This window comes from Camelus ferus, chromosome 11, assembly GCF_009834535.1.
Source record: "Camelus ferus isolate YT-003-E chromosome 11, BCGSAC_Cfer_1.0, whole genome shotgun sequence".
Taxonomy (NCBI): Eukaryota; Metazoa; Chordata; class Mammalia; order Artiodactyla; family Camelidae; genus Camelus; species Camelus ferus.
In genome coordinates, this window is record NC_045706.1 from 42,357,369 (window position 1) to 42,384,419 (window position 27,051).

Consider the following 27,051-nt stretch of genomic DNA (forward strand, 5'->3'; position numbering starts at 1 on the left):
GCCAATCATAAACATACAGTGCCAGGAATTTTTAAAAACTCGATACATCCATGTAACAGCATCCTGATGAAGAAACAGAGCGGTACCAGCCCCTTTGGGGTCCACTTCTTAAGTTCCCTTTCTAAGGCAGCCTTTAGGATTCAGTTGTACGTCTGTCAGAAGCAACTGGAAACAATGTTCATTTTCCAACTCAAAGATCAGAAGGAAAGAGAGAGGGTTTAAGGCTCAAGAGTTTCATTTTAAAAAATTATCTTTATTTAGGTTTCTGATTCAGCACACGTATCAAAGACTAATCAACATAAAGAAGTAAATAAGACATGAATTGGAAGTCTTACATCTCTCTAAACTCTGACCAAGAATGTCAAGATTGCCACTATTACCAGAACTCCAACCTAGTCAAGTTGTAGACAAGCTATCATGAACGACGTACAGTGTGCACAGATATGTGGAGGCAAAAGACACGCTAGCACTCGGCTCTCCTCTCTTCCTCGCTGGCGTCCTTCCACGTGACAGTCCACTTTTGCTTTCCATGCCTAGTTCCAAATAAAGTCCAAAGAAGGCTCAGGGTCAACCTGATCCAATCCTCTTCTGGAGGAAGGCATTCTTACACTGTTGTGCCTGCAACTTTGTTTTTGCCAGGATGAAGTTCAGATCGAGATGTACAATACAATCCAGATGACAGTGCAGACTAAGTCAAGAACTGAAGTTGAGCAGTAACCCGAGTTAAGGCATGAATGCACACACACACACACACGTGCACACACACAGCACCCACACTATCATGAACATAGGATTCCTTTCATTGCCTACAAGAGGCAACCAGGGCTTGGCAGTTAACCATGACTGCTGAGCATTCAGAAAAATGCTCCCCATAATTTTATGCAAACAGCTGTGTGTGTATGTTTTACCAAAAAAAAAAAAAAAAAAAAAAAGTAAAGAGAAAAGAGAAAAAACTGGAAAAAAAAAAACCCAAATAAACAAACAAAAAAACCCCCAAAACCTAAAAACCCCTTAATCTCTTATAATGGCTCTTGAGCATGGAACTCACGTAGCAGCGTCAATGGCTGGCTCTTTAATAATTTGGAAATAAATGGTTGTTTTACTATGTATTTCTTTGGTAGTCATCACTACAAAGTTTTCAGTGTTGGTTATCTATAAGTACTAGACAGAAGATCAAGTTACATAGAAATATTTCTTCTGTACTGATGAGATAAAAATATTGAGCTCTCAAAGCACAAGTTACTATGCTTTTTCTTGCCTTACTGGGGGCGTCCTCTACAAGCAAGGCTTCGTGCAGGAGAAGTTCATGTCTACCTAACAAAGGGCAATACGTAGTCTATTTTCCTACAGTGGAACAGTTAACAAGACATTCACATTATGAATTCTCTCCGGTCAAATCAGAAGCCAATTACAAAGGGTCAGCAGCACTTGGTGTCAAAGCCACGTTCTGGTCGCACATTCATTTCATGATTGTGGTCAGTCTCTCAGGAGCTCAGAATTTGAAACTCCTTTCAGTTAACAGAGGATCGAGTCCAATTAAATCTTAAATAATTCTGCCATCTGCCAAATTTCTATAATTCTGTCTAGAATGCCAGCATGCTTGATGAGAGAGAGCAATCAGAGCCCAGAGAGGCGTCAGGTATCAGGGAAAGTAATCTGGTTTTGTATAAAGGCGTGGTGATCTGGCGTATTTATCCTATTAGCAGCACAGTGGTAGCTGAGGGTCTCTGTCAGCCAGACAGGAAAATGAAGCCACTGAACCTGCTGTTGCTCCCACCTGCCTTCGGGGGCCTCTGGGAGTCAGTCCAGGGCTACCCTTGGCGGGTGGGCAATGCAAACAGCAGGAACCACATTTAGGCCCAGGAGAAGCGCCCAAGGTAAATCAGCTTCTATGGGTAAGAGCCCCTGTGGGTTTGGGATCTGAACCTAAGAGGTCCCTGGGGGCTAAACAATTGCCAAGAAACTGCTCTAGCAGGGACAGCCCAAGTGTGACAGGCTCCACACGGGGTCATAAAACTAACAGGACGTGAGACAGCTGCAATTCAAAATAGTAGTGTTTGTTCTATCAATTCCAAATGTCGGCCGGGAGAGGCAACTGGATTTATGGCAACAAAGTGCTGTTTGAAGGAGCTGTGTTTTATTTTGAAATGAAATGACTAGTCTAGGGAAACCAGCACTACATTTCTGCAGAAGTCCGGATGTCAAAAACCTGTCTCTAAAAGGCGTTTATCAGGAACTGTTTGCTCACTCCAAGTGCTTTTTCAGTCACCACCATATGGCAATGTTTTGACTTTTGTGCTTTCGGGAAGTAACTAAATAGCCAGCAAGCGGAGGGATGATGGTTACATCACTTGGGTGAGTGTAAGACACTATCTAAAAGCACTGAAATCTACAATCTCCTAAGATTCTTGTAAACATATACCATATTTCTCCTGTAAGGAAAACTGAGAACTGTACCGTGAAGGCAACATCTGTCTGTCTGCCTGCTCTCAGAATTCCTCAGAATGGCCATGTACCAAGGGGGTGGGTGGAGGGAGACAGTGAGCTGTTGGTAAAATCCCCAGGTTGGATATGACCCTGTCTGCTCAAATTAAAAACCTCAAGCCTCAATAATTAAATGCCAAACCTCTTCCCTGTATTTGAGAACTGTACTATGATTATGTATATTACACATTATAAATAAACATTGATATAGATCTACAATTTCTTCCCAACAATTGAGGAGAGATGTTCTCAGTTCAGGGGTGTAAGCTGCAAGGGGTGAACACTCCTACTGCTGCTTTTACTCTCAAGTTCTTGAGATGCTAGTCCAACACTATTACCCAACAAGCCTTCTCTTCATTCTGTAACTCTTAAATATGCACTTGAAGGCAAAAAATGGAGGTTCCTCTACTGTACAACATTAAATATCTACAATGTCATGGTTCCTTATGCTTAGGAGTGTGTTCAGTAAAAAGCTAGCTGTTGGAGATGGTTGTCACAAAACAGGGACTCTTAAAAGTGACGGATAAATTAATTTTCAGTTCTCTGATTATATCCAACAGATACACATTCTCATCATAAAATATACATTCTCTAGTAAGTTATTTTTTTGTCCACAGCATATATAAATATGCAAACACAGGTGGTAAAAATCACTTTACTACCAAAGTACAAAACAGCAACTGCTGAAAAGCAAAAATAAAGATGTTGCGAGAGTTAAGAAAAGAGTGACTCACCATGTTCCACTTTAAAGTGAAACCAAATGATTTATTTGTGCTAAATGAATGGAAATAATGTATTCAGAATATACTTCTTTGTACACTGCACTTGCTTTTACTGGGCGAAATAAGCAGTCCTCAATGCTAATGTGCTACTTTCCTCTACACCTCTTCTCTTTTCTGCCAAGCAATAAAGTATTTTGTTGGCCATTATGCCAAGATATTCCTATAATGTTCGTTTCAAATAGTATTTTGCACCTTTAAAATATTTGTCTGAACTCTATTTTAGGGGAACACAAATAAACACCGGAAAGGGAAAATAGCTGTTTTTGTTACAACACATTGCCCTCTGCAAGCAGAAATCAAACAGCACGTTCTCATCAGCCACCGCAACCACTGGTGGGCAGGCCAACATTTATCGACTCACGTGAGAGGGGCCAGTCTGGTAGATTAAATCCAGGATAAAGAGAGACTCACACCTTGATATACAATCATCATCCGCCCCATGTATGTGGAAAAGGTACAGCCACGTGATCCATTGCCTTGGGCTGTTTTACCAGAGGCATGGATGTCGATATACACTGAAAATAATCTATACAAAGTGTATCTGCAGAAAGCTCTATTAAACAATATACTGTCTTGGGCACTGACCCCTCTGACTTCCCATTCTACACTGAAAGCTCGATTTTCAAAGGTCTGAACTGTAGTGCTGAATTACTGGTATGTTTGGTAAACACCATTATAATGGGGGAGAGGGCAATAACAGCTCCGTAATTTTCTGCAAATTCATGGGAAAAAATATAAAAAAAGATATCCCTTTTTATTTCACAAACCTAAAAGCCAGGAAAATGAAGCTCTGGGGCCAAGCGAAAATTGCACACTGCTGCTGAACTACCAAATACAGGATAGCCGATGTTCCAGCCAGGGAATGGACGTACATGTAGATTCAAGTAAAACACCGATGGAAAGAGTCGTCTGGTTAGTGTTGTAGACCCACAACACTGGCTGCGTCTCCGACAAACGTTTACAACACAATGAAGAGTGAAGCCTAGGTAACCTCAGTGCAAATAAGTCAGATCCAAATATGCCAGGGGAGGAAGCCTTTGGCGTAGAGGAGACGGCTCCACTGCACGAGTCCCAACGCGAGAGTCGGACCAAGCACATGCATTAAGGCTGGGAGGAGGGGTGCACCGAATGTTGCGAGGGGGCGGGCTGCGAGGTGGCTGCCGAGGGGACCGTGGGCTGCATGGGCGGCGGCGGTGGAGGCGGCGGTGGCTGGACCGGGGTCTGTGTGTTGGGAGACGGAGGCGGCGTGGGCCGTTTGAATTTGTCAGGGCTGTTGCTTCTCCGCGGTGAAGGCCTCTGCAGAGAGGACAGGAACAGCAGGTCAGTCTGCGTGCAGACGGCTCGCTTCGCCCGCAGCCTGTGCCGGAGCAGCGGCTGGGGCGGCGCGGACCAGCAAAGACACAACGCTGGCGATGCGCTTGTCCGCCACTGCGAGTTTCCGAGCTGGTAATGAAAACTTAGACGAGGCAGAGTTTACACTTACACCTAGAAAGAGCTATGAAAGTGGCATTGACCAAACCCTTAACGAGACCATCCTAAAATTAAAAAACCATGGTCACGTCCTCCCCTTAAATTTCTTCTGTCCATTTTATACCCCCAGTTCCTTCTATCACTCAAACAAGTGTTCAACATCCTGAAAGCTGTAGCTCAACCAAAAATGTTCCCACTTTTACGTAAAGCTCATCAAACCAGCGAAACTACTTCAGAAATATCTTCCTTTTGCTTCCGTGCTTTTACAGGAGAGTTCTTTTCAAGATTCCCTCATCAATTCTACCTCAATTCTACCCTGCACTCAAACCCCTATAAGCTACAAGTCCAATTGCTCGGTAAGTCAACTAAACAACCAGCTCTACAGAAAACACTCCCCTGAACAGAGTTTTAACCAGATGCTCTTAAGATTCCTTCTAATTCCAGGAAAGAAAATTCTGAGTTAAACTTCAAATAAGTCTAATTTCAGGAAGAATATTTAGGGTCAGTGAACTGTGAAGGTGCAGACAATAAATATTTTAGACATTATGGCAACCAACAATAATTCATTATGGCAAGGAGCTGGCCAGAGTTCAGTTGAGGCATTGGCCAGAGTTCAAATTATGTTTCACAAAGGGCAATTTTTCACAGAAAGTGAAGGTGAAGTTCTGCGTCCTGGGAAGGATTTTAGTTTCAGCACCAGAATGCAGTATCAGACTGCTGGGAGGTGTCTAGAAGTTTAAGGTGAACTGACAGCAGGAGGGAAGAAAGGTGCATGTCCAAGGACATCAATGCTGGCCTCCCACGGAGGACCGGTTGCTGCCACCATCAGTGCTGCTTCCTGCCCTGGGGATACTCACTGTGATACCATGGGATGCTCCCATATGCTGCACGTGAAGACCTGGAGAATTGTAATAAGACATTCCAGCTCTAGTCAGTGAAGTTGGTGGTGTGAAACCAACTGTGTGACTTGCATACTGAGAGACCTGAAATAGAAAAACAATTTGTATGTATTATTTCAAACTCAATTATCTGGAGTCTTCAAGCATCTAGGAGGCTGTAAAATGCAGAAGTTCTTAGTTACCCACAAAAATGAAAACAGATGAGAGAAGCAGTGGGCTCACCCAATGGCCTGCTGGATGGATAACAAGGGATGGAACAGCCAAGCCCTGGAACAAATAGACAGCCCAGAAATAAGCCCTCACACAAATGGTCAAATGGTCTTCAATGAAGGTGCCAAGAATACAGCAACAGGGAAAGGACAGTCTCTTCAACAAATGGTGCTGAGAAAACTGGAGATCCACATGCAAAAGAGTGAAACTGGACTCCTATCTTACACCACACACAAACATCAACTCAAAATGGATTAAAGACCTAAACATAAGACCTGAAACCTTAAAACTCCTAGAAGGAAGCACAGGGGACATTTATGACATTGGTCTTGGCAATGATTTCTTAGATAGGACACCAAAAGCACAGGTACAAGAGCAAAAACAGACAAGCGGGATTACATCATACTGAGAAGCTTCTGCTCAGCAAAGGAAAGAATCAACAGAAAGGTAATCTATGGAATGGGAGAAAATATTTACAGACCACATATCAGAAAAGGGCTTAGTATCCAAAACATATAAGGAACCCCTACAACTCAACAGCAAATAACCAAAGAATCTAATTTTAAAAGGACTTAAATAGACATTTCTCCAGGGGGGAGGGTATAGCACAGTGGTAGAGTACATGCTTAGCACGCACAAGGTCCTAGGTTCAATCCCCAGTACCTCCATTAAAAAAAATAAATATATAAGCCTAATTACCCCCCCAAAAAAACTTTTAAAAAAGGGTATTTCTCTAAAGACATACAAACAGCCAATATGTACAAGAAAAGATGTTCAACATCACTAATCAACTACTCATCAGGGAAAAGAAAAGGTAAGTGTTGATGAGGATGCAGAGAAATGGGAACCCCGTGCTCTGCCGGTGGGAATGCAAATTGGTGCAGCGACTGTGGAAAACAGTATGGAAGTTCCTCAAAAAATTAAAAGTAGAATTACCATATGATCCAGCAATCCCACTTCTGGATATTTATCCAAAAGAACTGAAATCAGGATCTTGAAAAGAAATCTGTACCCACATGCTCACTGAAACATAATCCACAATAACCAAGATGTAGAAACAACCTAAATGCTCATCAACAGATGAGTGGATGAAGAAAACATGGTATATACATGCAATGGAACATTATTCGACCTCTAAAAAGAAGAAAATTCTTTTCAAAGAGAACACGGATGACCTGGAGGACTTCATGCTAATTAACAGAAGCCAGTCCCCGAAGGACAAATACTGCATGATACCGCTTACATGAGGTGTCTCGGTCAAACACACAAAAGCAGAGAGCATAATGGTAGCTGCCAGGGGCTGGAGGGGAGGAAACAGGGGATTGCTGTTCAATGGGCACAGAGGTTCAATTATATGAGAGTAAGTTCTAGAGATCTGCTGCACAACACTGGGCCTACTTAACAATGCTGCATTGTGGTTAACAGTTTGTTACGACGGTAGATCTCATGCTAAGCGTTCTTATCTCAACTTAAAACAAAACAAAACAAAAAAAACAAAGTCAAGCCGTGACAAGAGTCCAACTGAGATGTACAAAAGCAGCAGAAGACGTGAGAAGAAATGAGAATAAAGTGGAAAAAATAGAGTAAAGAAGTAAAAATCAGATGGAAGAAAAGGGAAAGTGTGAAAAGATACAGTGGTAATAATGAGACACAACCACTGTGTGTGTGGGGGTGTGTGTGTGTGTGTGTGTTTAACAGCCACAAAGGCAAATAAAAAGCACCAGTGAGAACCTGGCAACTTCAGGATATTCAATGAAGGAAACAAAAGCCATATATATGCCACAAGTGCCCCTTCTACCTTCAGTTGTCCTGTCCCAGAACTTGTCTGTGCCCTCAACAGCTCATGTTAAGGATTTTATTTCTTGTTTTTTTGCAGTTTAAGTTTTTTTTTTTTAGGGTGGGGGAGGCAATTAAGTTTATTTTTATTTATTTATTTTTTTTTAGTGGCAGTCCCGAGGATCGAACCCAGGACCTTGTGCATGCCAAGCATGCACTCTACCACTGAGCTACACTCTCCCCTCTATTTCTTGGTTTGACTGTCACCTAGAGCTGCTTTCTATCTGACCTATTTCCATTTCCAACTGTGGATTTTGGGTTCCCATTTACGAAATGGAGGTCCAGGGTAAAACACAAGTCTTTGGGAGCTAAGTGGTCATTTACTGTGATTTTTGTTTGTATCACAAGGACTTTGTTCAGCCGGGGGAGAGAAGAGATTTTCTTTAAACAGCCTTAGGGGAATACAACCCTAATTTCACTTTCTTATGAAAATGATGACATTTAGGAGAAAGGCTTTGAAAGTGAATCCTTATCCCCAGATAGAGAAGCTCACGGGGTTCAATCTGTAATTTTAAAAAGCAATAATAAAATTAAGCCTATTGTCCAAAATTACAAGGCTAATTATGAATGTGTTAAACTGCTAATCAAGAATCTTCAAAGACTTCCTATTGCCGACCTAAATTAAAAAAAAAAAAAAAAATCCCTCTTAGGCTATTAGAAAGGCTTGCATTTGGCTCCAAACTATCTGGGTTTGGTCTAGATTAGTTGTTCGCAGTACCGCGTATCGAAGCCCTCGCCTGACCCCAAATCAGATGAATGAGATCTATGGGGAGCAGGGCTCCTGGGCGGGGAGAAGAACCATAGTAAACTTACCGATCTTGATTCTGCCCTTTGCCTGTTGTCTTCTCTTTATCACAGGACCTGGTCCCTCCTTCTCCCCTGTCCACCAGGACCTCACTCAGCCTTTGAAGGAGTAAAGAGCCCAGAATCTAGAGCTGACTGTCACAGTCATCTCGGACTCTAGTTTTACCTCATGGCGCTGAGTGACAGTGGACAGAAGACCCCTCAACTGTAAAACGGGATTATCACAGTGCCCTCCTAAGTTGCTGTGAGGATAAAATGAGGGCCTGGCACAAAGTGAGGGCTCAGTAAGTTCCAGCTCGCTAAACTGCTCCTTCAAGGCCCAGCTCAAAAGCCCTCCCAGCTGGCACGGCTTTCTTCTTTGAGTCTCTTTTTAAAATTATTTAGCCTTTTAAACATTGTAACTTAATTTTATCATAACCTTTTATTTTGAAATCGTTTATGATTCACAAGAAGTTGCAAAAATATTACAGGGTCCCTGCATACCCTTCACCCAGATTCCCCCAGCGACAGCTTACAGAGCCACAGCATATGGTCAAAAGCCAGGAAATTGACATTGGTCTCATACTAGTGACTAAGGTGCAGGCTGTATTGGGATTTCATTAGTTTCTAACGTACTGTGTGTGTGTGTGCCATGTGTGGTGCGCGCATGTGTACAGTTCAATGTAATTTCACCGCATGTGTAGAGGCAAGTAATTACCACCACAATCAGGATACAGAACTATCACATCACCACAAAGAAACTCCCCTGTGTTAGTCCTTTTAACAGTCACACCTTCCCTCTAACCCTAACCTCTGGCAGCGACTGATCTATTCTCCATCACTGTCACTTTGTTACTTTGAGAACGTTACAGAAATGAAATCACGTAGTCTATAACCCCTTGAGGTTAGTTTTTCATTCATCAAAACACCCCTGGGATCCATCCAAGTTACTATGCGTATTAAGCTAATTTCTTTTTATTGCTGGGTAACCTGTGATTGAGTGGCGGTACGACTACTTAACTTTTTAGTTATATAAAATACATAAAATTGCCAGAGATCGTGTCTTACTAAGTTTTGTTTTCCTTTAAGTTCTAATCATCACGCATCTGATCCTCTGGCCCAGGAATATAATAAAAGATAAGAATCCCCCCAAAACCTAGGTTGAAAACACCTCCTGAATAGAACACAATGGTTCTGTGAAGCTAGTGCTGGAATAAACTGCTCTTGCTCTGATACAGAAATGCAGAAGTGCATTAAGTAAAAATTTATTTAAGATTTATTTCATTGTCCACAAGCTCAAGACTGCAGATTTTCAAAATGATTCACTAAAGCAATTCATGACCAAAAAACACCAAGCAAAATGAAGCAAGAGACAGACATGTACCATCCATAGAAAACCAACTACCTAAAGGAAACCTGTAAGAGGAGTGGGGGACAGGGAGAGGGCACACTTGAAAACAACACTGAACTATTAACACTGCCCTTGGATAAAAGGATTCTGGGTGACTTGACTTCTGCTTCTTGATGCCTGTCTGACTGCCTCCAAATTTCCTCTAACAAATCTTTGCTAAAAACAAAAAACAAAACAATGTAGAACCAACTGAAGGCAGGCACCTTTTTTTCCCTGGAAGATATTTTAGTTTGATAAGTCACACATGAAAGCACCACCCCTATAAACCTTCATACCCTAGAGATACGACTTCCTCGTTAACGCTCCCCATCTGGCTCTGTCTCCATCGCTCCATCGAGGCTGCTCCTGCCAAGGTCAGCGGCGTTCCCGTGCTGCCAGCCGCACTGCTATTCTCCACTCCTCAATTCACCTGACCTCAGAGCAATGACGGACAGGGCTGACCACTCCCCTCACTGAAATGCTGTGTCTCAACTCCAGGGACATCGTACACTTACTTTCCTTCCCCTTCCCTGGTGGCAATGTCCCATTTCCTTTGCCAGGTTTCCTCCTGTACTTGACCTTTAAATATTAGAGTCACTTCAGGAGCAGATGGGAGGGTTTTTTCTCTTCTCCCTCTATCTTCCATGACTAAGTGATCTCATCTGTTTCAGTAGCTTTTTTTAAAATAAATTTTTAATTTTTTTGTAACAGTTTTAGGTTTACAAAAAGGGGCAAAAACAATACAGAGAGTTCCTGCATGTCACATACTCGGATTCTCTATTATTAACCTTTCATGCTAGTATGGTACCTTCATCATAACCAATAAACCAATATTGATGCCTTATTATTAACTCAGGTCCATACCGAGGTTTTACCTAGTGTCCTGGTCCTGTTCTAGGAACCCACTTAGGATGTCATGTTAGAGTTAGCTGTCATGTCTCCTGAGGCACCTCCTGGCGGAGACAGGTCTTCAATATTCCTCTTTCTAGATGACCTTGTCAGTTTTAAGGTATATTGACCAGTTTGTTACAAACAGAATGTCCCTCAATTGTCTGATGTTTTCCACATGGGTAGACTGAGGTTGTGGGTTTGGGGGAGGAAGACCACAGAGGTAGAGTGCCCTCCTCATCACTTATCAAGGGAACGCATCACCGACATGACTGACCACTGTGGAAGATGACCTTGCCCACCAGGCTGGGGCAGTGTCCGCCGAGACTTTCCATTGTGAAGGCCCTCTTTTCCCTCCCTTTCATACTGTATTCTTTGGAAAGAATTCCCTATGTTCTGTCCACACTTAGGGTGGGGAGCTATTTCACTGCCTTGAGGATAGAGAATCTATGCAAATTATTTGAAATTCTTCTATATGGGAGATTTATCTCTTCTCCCTCATTTATTTACTTATTCAGTCACTTATTTAATAATCAGTGTGAACTGATGGATATTTGTTCTATGTTTGGGTTATCATCTAATATTACATTGTTTATTTTATAGCTCCAGTTGTTCCCATTTTGGCCGCTGGGAGCTCTCTCAGCTCCTGGGTCTCTTGGACACAACCCTCAACTTGTTTCTGAGCTCCTACTTACTTTCTGGCATTGCCAGATTGTCCAGGTTCATCTCGTGCATTCCCTGCCCCAGGCCCTAGGAACAGCCATTGCTACATGGAGCCCCAGTTCTTCTCAGTGGAGAATGCAATTAGAAACCAAGATCTGGGCGATAGGTATGCTTGTTGCTAGTAGGGTGTAGACCCCTTTTAAAAACTTCATTATTCCCCATGCCTGATGTAGGCACACCAACTGGGACTACATACACAACTCAGACTGTATAGAACAGTGAACAATCTGAAAAACAATTGTTGAAAAGTAATACTGTCCCCATCTATAACCTACACACAGTCTCCCTAAGTCCACATACAGTCAAGAAGCAGGACCATTCATAAATTCTAGGAATCATACCTCTCAATCAAATTGTGAGACAGCACTTAAAATATCCCAGTAAGCTGCTGAGAATGCAAGACTGCCAACGTCGAGCAGAAATGATAAGGGAGGAAGAAGAGTCGAAATGCTTAAAATGGAAATGAAAACGACCTAAACAGCATCATTCCACTAAGGAAGTGAGTAGAAATTCTTAATGCTGACAACCACAACTTCTTCCAATAAAAACTAATGTGAAAAGAAGATTTTGCTAATGTGTATTATGTATAAGACAGCAATGGACTAGATTAAAATAGGAGTAATTCCACTGCCAAATAGGAGATTAAAATCTACTCTGATGATATTACAGAACTTAAAACAGGACACAAATGTTCTCACCTAGGCTGGCTGAAAGAAGAAAAAAAACCCCTAAGTGTTACCTATTATGATGTAGTTTAAGGGAAAACCAAATAGCCTGCCTATACAAGCAAGCCCACACTACAGGGACCAGGGCAGTAAAAGCCAAAATTCTGTACAAGGAGTAAGATGCCGAGTATTTATTACCATAGAAGTTAATACTCCCAACCACGGTCTGACTTTCGTTTTTCTTTCTTCAGTGACCACAACATTATATTTAACGAACTGAAAATTACAAACCTCTATAGAGTTCTTTAGGTTTAAACAAATCAAACAACATTAAACTATACTTCATATGAATCAGCGTCACTACCGACTGCAAAAGCCACCCCCCATCTTGCTTCTTCCTAACTCATGACTTCCTTCTACACGCATAAATCAGAAGGCAAAGATGACCTTTATCCTGGTAATGAAACCCAAGCACTATTTGGGGAGAACTGAGAAGCAGCGAGGAAGAGAAGCTTCTGGAGAGACCTAACGGCCACTGCAGAGTAGGAGAAACATTCAGAAACATCCTTCAGGCAAGAAGAAGAGTGATGATCATGCTGTTGACCCACCAGAGAAAGTCCTCTTCGTTGGCAAACGGCCAACCTCTTCACTCCGCCCTGCGATGCTGGGGAGCATGCTGGCCTGAAGTGGACAAAAGCTGCACACTTTGAGTTGGATTTTTTTTTTTTTAATTTCTCTTCTTAAAAACCAAAAAGTCACAGCAGCTCATGCTGGGCTGGACCCTAAACTCATAAAAGCACGCCATCTCTACGTCCCACTCTCTGCAGCCGCTGGCACCACTGCCCCATTTCTCCGTCCACCTGAAGGGCGTTCCCCTGGTCTCATTATTACCAAAGACGAAATGAGATGTCACCTAATAGGAAGCTGCATTCCTGTCCAAAACCACAAAACCTTGATTGCTGCCACCCTTCCATGCCATCACCCCACTTTTTCTGCTGTGAAACTGCCCCTCTGCCTCCCGCCCTGCCCCCCCCCACTTTCCCCCCCAATTCTGTTGAAAGTCTGTTTACCAGCGAGCACAAGAAGATCAGTCTCGTCACTTGGGTCACAAGACACAGTCCGCTGGCCAGCTACCTCATCTTTCCTCCCCTCACTCCACTCGCCAGCGCCCACCCCCGCTTCCTCTTTCTTCCCTGCTGGATCATTTACTTGCCCTCCTGGCCCAAAAGGCCCACGCTGTGCTGGTACCAAGCCAGAGACCCTGGGGAGAGAGTTTTCGGGGTCAGAGGAAGACAAGCATGCCTTTGAGGGAAAGGCTTCTGAGCTCAGAGCAAAGCCAGATGCAGAAGCAAAGCCAGCTCCTTCTTGCACGGCCGGCCTCCTACGGCCAAGCCTCCTCACCCATCGCTGCAAGTGTTAGGAGGCTGCTCATGCTCCAGAGAGCACAGGCTCTGGAAACAAGGCACGCCCTGCCTTGCCCGCTCCCAGCCACGGGACCCGTGGCTACTGAATCTCTGAACCACTGCTTCCCCATTTTTTTTTTTTTGAGTAAAAGTAGATTTATTTAGAAAGATGTACACTCCATAGACCGAGTGCAGGCTGTCTCAGAAGGAAAGAAAGGCCAAAAGGTGCAGGGTTGGGTGTTTAGTTCAAACTAAAAGTAGACACACACTCCATAGACAGAGAGCAGCCATCTACTGCTTCCTCATTTTTAACATGATGCCTGGGTTAATTATTCTGAAGCTAAAATTGAGATAATGTATATAGAATATAATGCGAGAATCCATAAGATTTGTTTTCATGCATCTTAGGAATCTACTCAAGGTTTTTGTCGCTCCACTGGCACTTGACCTCATAGTCAACGACAGTCTTTCTGAAAAGGTTTTGAAGAGTTAAATTACTTTGGTTACAAAAAAAAAAAAAAAAAGGAAAAAAGAAAAAGAAAAAAAGAAAAAGAAAACCAGTTGGCACTGTAACATTTATGCTTAAACATTTCAAGCTAATACTATCACTCATTCATGATAGTATTGATTGTTTCTGATGTTTCTGGAGAACACATGACCAATCTGTTCACAAGATTTTTGTATGTTCCCTGTAGCACACTCAGCGATGCCTGTTACATGCAGCAGAAACCCACCACAGAAGGAGGCCAGAGCACGTACTCACCGGGTGATATCGGCCTGCTTGAGCTCGGAGAAGGCGTGTAAGGGATCGGGCTGGACACAGTGCGAGGTCTTAATCCTTGTGCAGACATCTCATTAAAATACCTAAGAGGAGGGGAGGCATGGTTAGAACAGCCTGCATTCCAACAGCTCTGAACAAAGCCCCTATGAGAAAATGTTTGGGGTTCACATCTTGAGGTCAAAGTCCTGAGTGTTTAGAATGTGATTGCTGTAGCTAGGAGACCCGAAAACAACAGCCTGCAGGGTCACACTGCTCCACTGCGGGGCAGAGCTCTCTCCCAGGGCTATAGGTCAGGAAATCTGGGGTGTTTCCTGCTGATAGAGCTGCACCGTGCAACAGAGAGGACCAGGCTTCCCGCCATCACACAACAGCTACATAGAAATTCACCTCCACCGTCCCAGGAACCACAGACACATCCATGTTCTAGTGGCTACATTTAAACTGTGACCTGAAAGGCAAACACGAACAAGCCCTCTGAGATTTATGTCATCAAATTAAAGCTTAAAGGTATGTGATCCTGTGAACCGCATGCCAATCGTTTACAAGGCAGGCCTTGCTGAACAAACATTCACGCGTCAGAATGCAGGATGTAATAAAAGATGCATGGGCCAAGCACCTACTTACTGCAGGTAGCCCCGTGCCGTGTCTGTCTCCTTCCTGGATCCGGAAGTCATATCGGACCTGACTTTGTGACAAGCACAGAGCGGACGAGCAGCAAGTTCTGCTCGAGAGACTCCCTAATGAGCGACCCTGCACAGGCCGCATGGCCAAAGGAAGGAATGGCCACGTGCACAGGCATTTCCACCCCAGGGACGATCTCAGCCCTGATGTTCTGTCAGTGTCGTTTCTACGCTGCATTATTCCCCCTCCAAGGAAACCGACCCCGAGCTGGGCCTGCACTTCTCGGGTTACTCCCACTCACTCTTCCCACCCTCCCCGGTGCAGGCCACCATGGTGCCACCAGGGCGGACTTCTGGTACTCTCCAGCCAGCTACGCAGCTAAGACAGCCTCCGATCTTCAAGGAATTAAACACACCCACAGATGTCTCAGGTGTCTATTTTTCTTCTCTCACTTAAGACATCATCATTCCCAGCAAGGAGGGCAGAGAAGTCTTTATGGGGCAGCTGTACCCTACTTGGGATAATCTGATCTAAAAAGGTAAGGCAAAGCTTCTGGAGTGAATACCAGATCTGAAAAAAAAAATATTTGTCTGCAAACCTAAAGTAGCTTTAGCTACTGTCACCCCAGTGAGAAGTGTGACCTCAGGGTGTCTTTCTAAAAACCCAGCACAACGTGCTGTGTGTGCCAACCAACGGTCTGCTCCGTGCCTTAAGGTAGTTAATAAGCTATGTATTATTCTAGCTGATGTTTTTAGTACAACTGTTTTTAGAGGGAAGAATTTCAGAGAAACACCATCAGAAACAGATGAGTGAAATTCAGAGTTAAGGAGGATAGTTTTGTAACATAAACTTTCGAGAAAAAGAATCATCTTTATTCTTTTCAAATGAGGAAGAAATTTAAAATAGTATGATCTGTTAGTCTGTTTTTATAAAACAATTCTTTTAAATTATAAAAGTAGATCTTCATTATAGAAAATCTTCCGTTTTTCATGAAATGATATTACCACTGTCCACAGAAAGTTAATCAAAAGCCCTGTTGGCCTTTTGGATCTATTTCATAAGAGAGCCTGAGTGCGGATCAGCTGATACTGCTCACGTGGTCTCAAGTTTCAATAGCCAGTACCAGTCATCACGGCCATCGGCAGACCCGGTCCGAGACACTGGCTGCCCAGTCCCATGGGATGTTGAATCCTAACACTCACCTCGCTCCCAAGCACAGGGGAGGAGGGTGGGTGGTGAAGGAGAGGAAAATCTGGACGAGGAAGAAACAGAGACATTTTCTCTAGTTAACTAAAGGATGGTTCCCTTATTCAGCCCATTTCTCAGCGGGACAATGAGGGGACTTGATGTTGAGGCTTGAGCACATAAACTCATTGCATTAGTTTTACTATGGAAAAGTAGTGGCAGAAAGCTCCAACGTTCCCAAGTGCACAAAAGCAAAGGCTCCGGCTTTCAACAGCCCCCACCTGCCTCCTGCAGAGCCATCACCCTGCGTAGGCAAGTGCTTCCTCAGGCTTCCCACCGCCTGCTCACCAGATCTATGAATTAAGACGCTCCCATGCCCTAAACAGGGCAGGATTAGGTGAATTCCACAACACACGTAAACACTGCCTCTATACAACACTCGCCTCCATTTCTCTCCCACCAAGTAATTTCGGAAAAGCAATTTTTTTCCATCGTTTTGTGTTTAAGGAGAAGGGTCAATCTTCATTTATCCCATTCTTGGCATCCACTTGGACGCGACAGCATTCACCACTACGAAAAATCAACGTTTCAGCCACCTCTGTTGACGTCTAATGGACAGTGAAGCGAGGCCAGAGGCTGGGCTCTTGTTAGTGCTTCCCCAACGCTCGTTAGACACACACGCACCTCTCATCATCCATCTCTAAGCTGGACTCGCTCTCGGAGAGCTGGCGGCAGAGGGCCTCTCTTCTCTCCATCTCCCTCTGCAGCTTCCTCTGCAGCCTCAAGTTCTCCTCCCTCATGTGACGTTCCTCCTCCAGATACTGGGCCATCTTCTCGGAATCTGAAAAGCCAGAGTTCTCAATTAAACCACAGTCCGGGCCATCAGACTCCTCTCTTTAAAAAGACAGCCGTCCAGCCCCTGTGGTACAGACAGAGAAGTGTTTGGAGAGAGTCATTCTCACTCTCCCACAAACAGCTGAGACCTGGATTTAAAGTCCATTCCAAGTACTGAGGTTTACCAACAATCTGCATTCAGAAAAAAATATGAAAAGCAGTGCTGGGAGATCAGGCATCTTCACTACTTCCTCGCCTTCTCTGGTGCTTTGCATAGAGGAGGAAATGGTGGAGCTGCAGCCAAATCTGGACTGAGCAGCTACCAGGGCTCTCTCTACACCATGGGAGCTGAGAGGGGAGGGAGTCCGCTGGTGAAACAGGCTCAGCCCACAGGCTGCCCTCCTGGCACCTAATCTGCTGCAGACACAGTGGGGTAGGTCACCCACAGGAGCACACCCATCGGCCACACTTGCTAGCGCACCCCCAGGGCACTGTAGAGGGGCCACAGAACCAGTGTACTCAATGCGCTGGGTAACGGTTATAAACCTTTTCATCAAACTAGAAACTGACATAGTGAACAACTTAGATCAGTATTTCAATGAAGTCTAATTTCTCGTGTATGTTTCTGTTTCCCAGACTTATGCATGGTCTTTCTGAGTCCGACAGCACGTAAAGACCTGTACATAGCCAGGTTCTTGGGGTGGCATCTTCTTTATGACAGATACCCCTTCCACGGGAGCTGCCCTGCAAGTAGAGGTCTCTGCTGCAGCACTGGCCTCCAGGCCAGAGCTGACGGGTCCCGGGGTCAGCGCTGGACCCAGGCTAAGCCAGCCAGATTATCTTTCCCAGGAATCTGAATGCAGAACTGACATCTTCACGAAGCCCTGGAATCTCCTGCTGAGTCACCTAGAGCTGCTGTAACCCCTGCCCATCTGAGTTACTCCATGCAGGGTTCTGTGGCACAAACACACTCTGGCAATAAAGGTAACAAGACATTCCTCCCTACCCCACCCCTAACTGGTCTACCTTAGACAGAATGTTGTTACTAAGTAACCAAAATAACCTGAATACAAAACTCAGCGTCTACCCATCTTCTCGTGTCCTCCCCTTTTCCGTCTCAGCCAATGAACTTGGAAAAGGTGAAATCTCCATCTACTTCTCTTTTCTGAAAAACAACTACAAGTTCAGAGTGGCCATGACCACGTCAAAGAGACAGTCCCACAGGACACTGTTTCATACTGTAGAAAGGAAGGCACTCAATGCCACACTGACCATTTCTCTCCCACAAACTGACCCTACTTCAACTCCCAAGCCCACTGAATTAGTTTCATTTTTAAGCAACTCTATGGAGGTCTGGCATTCTTAGCAAATAATGACTTTGGATAAGTGTTCAGTGATATCCAAGATAGCACCGTCACAGAATCAATGAGTTCTTGAGTATTCTTATTTTAGAAATTCAAATGAAAATACCAAAATTATTAAGCACTATTATGTGCACTAAACACTAAATCCTTTTTGGCTGTTTTCAACATAACCAGAAACCCTGCTGTCTAATCCAGATGCAAAAATCTCTTTAATTGAAGGCATGCTGGGAAAATATTTACAAAGCACACTTTTAATATAAACGATTTAAATTATTTCATCTCAAATATGCACACGTGCAGAATTTTTCACTTGCTCTACAGGAGGCAAGAGATTGGCCTCCCGGAGTATTTACTGTTTCTAGAAGTAGAAGGGGCTGTCAGAGAAGGTTGCCTTTCTTCTCCATAAATAGGGAAGCTTCACAGAACTGAGGATTCATGAGGCTTCAAGAATAATTGCTCAAGAGGAAACACTGGCTTTCAAAGAAAATGGCAATCCTTTAGCATCTAGGGGAACCAGCAGCGGCGATCCCTGGACAAGGATCTATAGCCAAGAACATCAGTCACCAGGAGTGGCGGCTGGAAGACTTCCTGGTTGTTCAGCTATTAGCCCAGAAGCCAGAGGCATAGAGCAGGCACCAGCCCCAAAGCCTCCAGGTGCTAGAGACCCAGGCGCAGGGCGGACACCATGGCATGCCTTGGGTGCCCCCTGCTGGCACCTGGATTTACACCCCTGAGTCATCTTCCTCCCTCCACTCACACACTAGGGGCCGTGCTTCCATCTCCTCCGTCTTCAGCCATCTCACAACATTCAAAGACAGCGTCAACTGAGGGTGGCTTCCAGACAGCTCCAAAGAGTTGGTTCCCGTATGATCCAAAGGTGGCCTGGACATTTTGCCTTCCCTTTCAAGTGTGTAGTTAGAAAATACGGATGCCCAGGCCCCACGCCAAATCAATTAAATCAGAATCCCTCAGGATGACACCTCTCCAGTAGTACAGCAAAAACTCCCCAGGGGATTCTTATGTTCAACCAGAGCTGAGAACCTATTCAGAGAGGAGGGTTCAAGTTCAGACACAGCTGGACTTGGTGGGGAGGGGCCAAGTGCCCCAGGAGCTTTCAAAGGAGGCCAGGTTATCTGACCTAACGAGGCTGAGGCAGGTGGAGGAGGACAAGTCATGAACTCAACCTCTAAACCCAACCCAGACAACTGTGAGCGGCTCCATGCCGCATGCTGCAGCTCCGGGTCAGCACCCCTGTCCTCACCAAATTGCAGTCGCACCCATCAATGCCTCTCTTGGTATCTGCAGTCTCTCCGAAGACCAAATAGTGAAGTAGGAAGGAAGCAGTGAGAATGAAAAATTCTCCCCAAATGTCTTCTAAAAACTGTGTCTGGAGCACAAGGCAAGTCTGCACCAGGAAGTGAAATGTCAACTGACAGCACCGAAAGAAGTTCAAACGGTGCTGAAAGACTTCTGTCTGTCCAACACCACAGAAACTCAAAACATAGCCTCACCTAAGACAACCAGCATTTGAGAACTTGATTTGTTTTCACAGAACCCACATACATAGTGTTCTCAACCCCGGGTACCTATCAGAATCACCTCTATTTAAAAAAATACAGAGGACCAGGCTCCCCCACTAGAGTAAGCCCAGAAACCTGTATTGGGTTAGACAGAATACTGGACCCCCAAATATGTCCACAGCCTAATCCCTGAAGCCTGTGTACAAGTGGCCTTACGTGGCAAAGGGACTTTGCAGATGTGATGAAGGGCCTTGAGTGAGGAACTCATCCTGGATTGTGTGGCTGGGCCCATTGTAATCACAGGGTCCTTAAAAGGGGAAGACAGGAGGGTCAGAGTGAAAAGGTGAGACAAGGAAGCAGAGGTGGGAGTGACACCGATTATAAGAAGGAGCCATGCGCCAAGGGGTGTAGACAGCCTCCAGAAGCAAGGGAACAGATTCTCCCTTAGAGCCTTTTACAAGGAACCAGCCCTGCTAACACCTTGATTTTAGCACAATGAGACCTATTTTGAACCTCAGACCTCCAAAAACTGTAATAAAATAAATCTGTGTTGTTGCAAATCACTAAGTTTGTGCTCATCTGTTACAGCAGCAGTAGGAGCTCCCAGGCTGATCTTCATGTACCCACCCAGATGCACGACTGAACAGAACTTGCAATGAACTTCAAGATTCAAAAACATAAGATAAGAATCACTAAAATTTTACATGCACAGTTCATCTGACTCAGCAAATCCACATTCTGGAATTTATCCTCGGGGTGTTCTTGCACAGGGATCAAACTATATTTGTATATAGAGATGTTTACTGTGGGTGCAGCTTTGATTTCCAAAAATAAAAAGGGTAAATTCCAAAAGTACCATGAACAAGGGTTAGCTGAGACGGAATTTTGGTAGTAGCGTAGATAAACACTATTCTCTGCCTTAATGTCCCCGAAGCACACGGAGGTCGCCCGCCCTGCTTCTGTTAGCATAATCGGAGAGACGAACACCAGGGAGAAAGTTAGAAATAGTTTCTGTGATTCTGGGCCCTCCTGAAATTACGTGAATTATTTCCCAGAAGAATTCTAAACTACTTGCCCTGCCCTACTACAATATTTTTAAAAATAATCTACTCCAGGATGACAGACTTACAGAAGTATGTACTGACAATGAAATACATTATGAATGTGATTTACACACGTTCAAAGTGTAAGTAAAATCCTGTATTAAGTGGATGAATTCTGCAGACACACCACCAGCAAAGCCAAGGCTACATACGCTGTAACTGGGCGGCTCTCAGTTGCTTCTTCAGCCTCTCCACTTCATTCTTTAAAAACCTGATGTGCCGCATCATGTTTTCCGGAGAGTCGATCTCCATGGAGATGTCCCTAGGCGATGGGGGAGCAGAGACCGGCTGGTCTAATTTCTCCTGCAGGATTCTTTGTTGCAAAGAAAAATTCCAACAATGAAAAACAGTTTGCTTTTAAAAGACAAGGCCCCAGATTCTAGCCGGGAAGGTTTGTTTTAATAGCAAGCGCCCGTTAATCGCCAGAATCTACCAAATTGTTTAACCCCTCTGCCCATTTTCTATCAACTTCTTCGCTGCCCTTACCTGGTATTTATTTAGGTCAAAGGGCAGAGCTGAAGAATCCACTTTCTTTTTTTCCTTTTAAATGACCACGGGTAATTAAGTATTACTAATAAATCTCCAGTGAGGGTGTCTGGTATACACTAGGCAATCAGAATGATCTGCTGACTAAATGGTCCACATGCTGGGTTTGAGGGAATGGAGATACTGAAGGAATTTTACTCTCTCACTGCTTTCCACTTGAAACTTATGAACTGCACACTATACATCTCCTTGGAGGGTGGCATTCCATAAAGAGACTTACTTCTAAACTTACCTCCTGAAAAACCAGCCCTGAGGGCATTGCTAACTAGACTGAAGACCCTTTGCTTCTGGCCTCAGCAAAGGTAAAGAGATTTAAAACAACCAAAACCAAAACTTAGTGGGTTAAAAATTGGGGGTCCCCACCTTTTCTACAAATTATTATTAGTTTGAAGCACATAAAATGCTAATATTCAAATATATTCTACAAAATGACAATTTCATATTATTCAATGCAATAATTTGGTACTTAGATATATTATATATATATAAAAATATATATATCTAACACCTCCAATTGCTTTCTGCAGAGGAAAACAGACTGGCAACAGATCGCTAAGCCCCCTCTTATAAACTGTCGGGAAGTTTTCGGTTTAGTTTGGTTTTTAACTTTTTACCTTTAAGTCTGCCCAAGTGCAAGCTGTGGATTACCCTCAAGCCTGGCCTTGTTGAGAAAACTAGTATGATAAATATTATAATGGTTCCCTACATTTATTATATTACATAACTTTTCATGATTCAATTTATTACTACCCCGACAATAATACAAAACAGCTGGTTCACCTACAGCTTGAATCATTTTCACGGTATGAAAATGCTGCAAATCTTGAGATGAACAAATTATTTTATTTATGGATGTTCATCCAAACCAAACACTCATGGCAAAACGCCTCTGGTTAGCAAACAAAATATCCTGGTGAAGAAGACGGATGAACATTTTAAAGAAACTTTCTTACTGCACCACCCCAACGCCCCCACCTACAGAACCTCCCTGCCGTTCTTGGAGCCCTGCTCCATATACCCCAAAGTACACAATATTTAAACATAAGGGCCTGGCTGGATCTTGCACAAAGAGGTTCAAGACATACGTGCTGTTGAATATTTCACATCCATGTACATATATTTAACATTTAGAACCAGAACCTTAAAATGTACAAATATATCCTTATAGCAAGTCTTAAAATACATAGACGGTAATTTTTCTATTAAAATCTCAGCCTTCCTAACGAAGTCCATTCTAGAGATGTGCGATAAACCCGAGAACTTCAGAGAACAGCTGGGGAGGCCAACATGTTCAAAACCTGAAACTACAACCATCTACCAGAACAAGCCAAAGGTTCCTTAGCTCATAGCTCCTTAACTAATTTCTTCATAGCCTTTAACACCAAGTGAAAGAAATTCTGCTGGGACAGTGAGAGAGAACTATAAAGAAGTGACTGACATGAGGATAGTTCAAAGGCTTTCAAAACTGTTTCCGCTTGTCAAATTAAAATGACATGCAGCAACCAAGGAATTAAACTGTCCCACTGTTACGCCTCAGTCATGCCAGGTACAGTGCCCCAGACACCCCCCTGCCCCCCCACCATAAGTGAACAGCACAACTAAACAAACCGCTTTTCGGCTTCAAGTTTATCCATCCTTTTCCAGAGACGATTAACTAGGGCTTCTTGTTCTTGTTCCAAAGTATTTTCAAGGTCGATCTTCTCTCGTCTCAACTAAAGGAAGGAAGAAAGTTTCACTGAGAACTGTAGGCCACTTAAACTCTTAATTAGATTTTCCGATTGGACCATTAGGACCCCTTTAATGGAGAAAACTGTAAAGAAATGGCCAATTTTCTGGCGCAGGCACATTAAGCGCATCTAGTTCTTAAACTTTAATTGAGAAAACCCAGACAGGTTCACTCTTTGTCGTTAAAGCTTAATTGCTGTCTGGTGCATGAATCACATTCGTTTCAGCATTTATTCAAGGCACATGGAAAGTCTTCCTTAAAGAGGGTTTGAGGAGTCCCGCTTACCAGTCATCCCAGAACTTATTGGGTTTGTCCCCCAGTCCTGCATGCAGTTCAGTGCTAAACCAGAAAGGTTGTATTACCATTTACAAAAATGACCCAAACACCTAAAAGACAGTTCTACACAGTGGTTAATAGGTACACACATCCTTAGATATAAAAACAAGCACAGAAAGGATTAACACCAAAATTCACAATACTGGTCACCTCGGGAGAGGTAGGGAAGAAGGGAAATTTGATTTGGGGGAAGGTAGGCAGTTGTGCAGGGCACCCCGAACTGCATTCTACTTCATAAAAAGAAAATGCGGAAAAACTCATTTCCTCGATTGATATAGAGCAGTGTGCAAATACAAGAACAATGCCAGACACTGGGTAACTGGGGGGGTCGCAGGGAAGCACAGATCAGAAATGTCTGCCCTCAGGGAACTTACATCTTAGTGAGTCAACACAGTAAATGAAACAAATACATCACCTACTTTGGTAGAGGGTGAAAGCGACAGGAAGAAAAAGAGGGCTGGTGAGGGTGACAGAAAGTGCACTAGTAACTAGACTTCATGGTGATGGGCAGAGGGAATGTGTTATATCATTCTTTGTACTTGTCTACACATTGGAGAAACTAAGTAATTTTAACAGGAATCTTTCCTTTTTTTTTTAAGAGAAAAAGACTAGGTTACTGCCCCTATGCTGTCTCGTCAACCAACAGCGAGTTACCTTTTCAACCATTGACTCAACAAATTATTTTTGATTGCACAGCTGCAGAGATGTCAAGGTAGCAGATTTTATGTTCCTTTAGCAGGTCACAGAGGCAAGCTCCTCACCAATCAAAGATTCCTGTATATACAGTAAAGTGACACCAATCCCATGGAGAAAACAGTCTTACAGCACCCACCGGAGACCTTACCGAACAAGTAAGTAAACCAAGATCACACAGGCAATTCAGAGTACAGTTTAAAGACATTTTTTTCTTTGCATGGAGAAGCAAGAGGGCTCAGAGTAAGTCAGAAGCATTTTGTGCTGTGAAGTTGGGAGCGGGCTGATGAACAAACGCTCCTCAAGACGTGAAACTGCTCGTACCCGCGGCAAGGAGCATCCTGGGAAGACCTCGTGGAACGCCTAAGAAACTTTGTGATTCTCTGTGCTGACCACATTTTGGGACAAGCTCTGAAGCACAATTCTTAGCCATTTATTTAAAGAAACAAAATTCCAAGGCATTTACCCTTTAAGGATTCTATTCCCATGTTTAACTAAAACATAATAGGGGGGTACTCGGTAGGTAAGGAAAAAATTCAAGCAAGGCATCACTTTGTAGTAGAGATGCCTGGTAAAGAGACTTACGTCCACTAAACACTTAATTTCAGAGTCATCATGCATCATGTTAATCAATTCTGAAAAGCAAAATCAAGACAAAGCTGTCTTTATGCGTGTGTAACTGACTGGATGTGTGGCTTTGAGCAGGTACTCATGGCTCTGAGTCCCAACATCCTCATCTATGCAGTGAGAAGGTTGGCCTAGATGACATCTGATGTCCCTTCCAGGGCCACCCACTCTATCATTTTCTGTCAGTCAAGATGGCAGCTGTCTTTAGTCTGGGCTAGCTCACTAGAGACTTTTAGAGCTAGAAGCAGTAAGAGAAATCATCGAAATCCACCTTTCAGAGCTGGGAGATGGTGTGATTCAGGAAAAGTGGTACTGCCAGGAGAGGAATGGGTGTCAATCACCACAGTGGCCAGAAGAGCTGCGTCCCATCCAACCAGCAATTATAGGGGATCTTGTGGGGAAAGCAGGGTTTGGGGTAAATTATCCAGCAAATTCTTGGGGGTAGCTTAGTGAGTCTGAGAGTATGCAGAAACAGAGGAGAGAGCAGGAAAAACAGGAGTTGAAAACAAACATGGACCGCAGCTTCTTTGGGGCATCTGTTGGTAGAGCTACAAGCTATCAATTTACTGCCCACTTCAGCGAACCAGTACTTCCTGGGGGTGAGACTTAGGTCTGCTGCACTAATTTGTTGTGCTCATTTGCTCCCATGAAGCAGGCCACCCAGGAGGCCCCAGTTCAGCAGCTTAGATTTGGGTGTTTCATCACACAGGATGGCAGTGCCCTGGGGTCCATGGTTTCTTTAGCCTTAGAAAGAACAGGGTTTTCAGTCTTTTTTTTTCAGTTAAAAAAAACCTTAACTCTTCAGCATTGCTGAGGAGCACTTAGTGACATTAAAGGCCAGAGAAGTTAGAGGAAATTGTACTCATAATGATTACGACTAGTTATGATTATGATTAATTCCCCCTGAAGTTCTTTATCAGAGCTGCCCCTCCATCTCCTGCTCATCTAATTCCACAACTATGTATTCACAGCCACGGCGTACACACCAGCTCTACCAATTCAGACAGGAGTAGATTTCCAGTGCTCGCACTGCCCTGCTATACATAATCCTCAAGGGTGACAGTTTATTTCAAGTTTACAGGGTACAAAGTCAGAAATCCTTGCTGGAATGGAATCAGCAGCCCAGTGACGCACTGCTTTCCCTGTGCTGGTCTCTATCGGTAATGCTCTCCCCTGTCTCCTTCCTAATCATATCTGATGGCTTTTTAAATTCGGTGTCCATGCAACAGGCACCCACTCTTCTATCATCAAGCATCAAACTCTCCAGCTAACCCAAGCCCCTTCTGACTGCGGCTCCTGTGAGCACACAGCACTAATGGATAGAGCTGACTTGTAGACTATTCATTTGAAAGCTGCTTTGTAATTAAGTCAGGTCAATGGGCTGCCAGCCAAACTCTTTACTTCTCTTCAGTAGCTCCCTTTCCCATTATAAGTTAATTAACGTCACACCAAGAGTTCTTATTATGTTCCCAGAATAAATACAGAACTTCTTCAATGGATAAACTTAGTGTCTGAGAACAGGGCTGACTCATTTGAATTCACAGCCCATCCTAGCTGTGTCTTGTCAGTGGGCAGACACTCATCACCAAAACAGCAGACAAAGTGGGGGCAGCCAAGGGACAGCTCCCACCACCACCACATTTCTTTCTCACTGTAGCAATTTCCCACTTACAGAGAACCATGGCGCTGGGGTGCAGGTGGAGGTAGGGGAAAGGAATACTTGGCAAAAAAGCCTGATGAGAACTTCAGCATAACCACTGTGCTCAACTATAGAATTCATTCCAAAGGTTTTAGTGGATCTTCTCAATCTACTTTGAGGAATTTGAGTCTACCTACCATATTATCACCATTTCTTTGGGAGAATATATTTTGAAACCCAAACATCTGATTTAAAAAACAAATTTTGGAAGGCAGCCCATGACAACTAATCCAAGATAATAAACAGAGAAAAGCCCATGAAATAAGGATTACCATATATACAACACACATACAAAGCTTGTTACAACATATGGTAAAAAGCCCTTAGAATAATTATGACACAAGAAGTAGACCTGATGTTTAAAACAAGAAATGGCAGAATGAGTGCTCTAAGACCTACATTGACCAAACTCTTGTTAGTTGGCTAAATGTTTGATTGTTTGTTTTAAAGAGAGAAGGGCAAATTCTAAGAAAACAAGGGGGT

General features: G+C 43.7%; 1 protein-coding gene across 6 annotated transcripts in view; it reads right to left on the reverse strand.

Moving 5' to 3' along the window:
- Nucleotides 1-232: 232 nt before the first annotated feature.
- CCDC6 (coiled-coil domain containing 6) overlaps nucleotides 233-27,051 on the reverse strand; it is a 105,868-nt gene continuing 79,049 nt past the window's right edge. The window contains exons 4-9 of one of the 6 annotated variants that reach the window (XR_004323941.1): nucleotides 23,096-23,199; nucleotides 21,094-21,254; nucleotides 16,805-16,961; nucleotides 14,297-14,397; nucleotides 5,594-5,719; nucleotides 233-4,562 (exon numbers count right to left, since the gene is read on the reverse strand). Coding sequence is in view for 5 of the 6 variants with exons in the window: in XM_032491463.1 (XP_032347354.1) it covers nucleotides 4,368-4,562; nucleotides 5,594-5,710; nucleotides 14,289-14,397; nucleotides 16,805-16,961; nucleotides 21,094-21,254; nucleotides 23,096-23,199 (843 nt within the window). In the remaining variant the exon portion in view is untranslated. Of the gene's footprint in view, nucleotides 4,563-5,593; nucleotides 5,720-12,738; nucleotides 12,812-13,320; nucleotides 13,392-13,411; nucleotides 14,004-14,288; nucleotides 14,398-16,804; nucleotides 16,962-21,093; nucleotides 21,255-23,095; nucleotides 23,200-27,051 lie in introns of those variants that run through there. The other 5 variants (XM_032491463.1, XM_032491462.1, XM_032491460.1 and 2 more) reach the window with 5 other exon arrangements.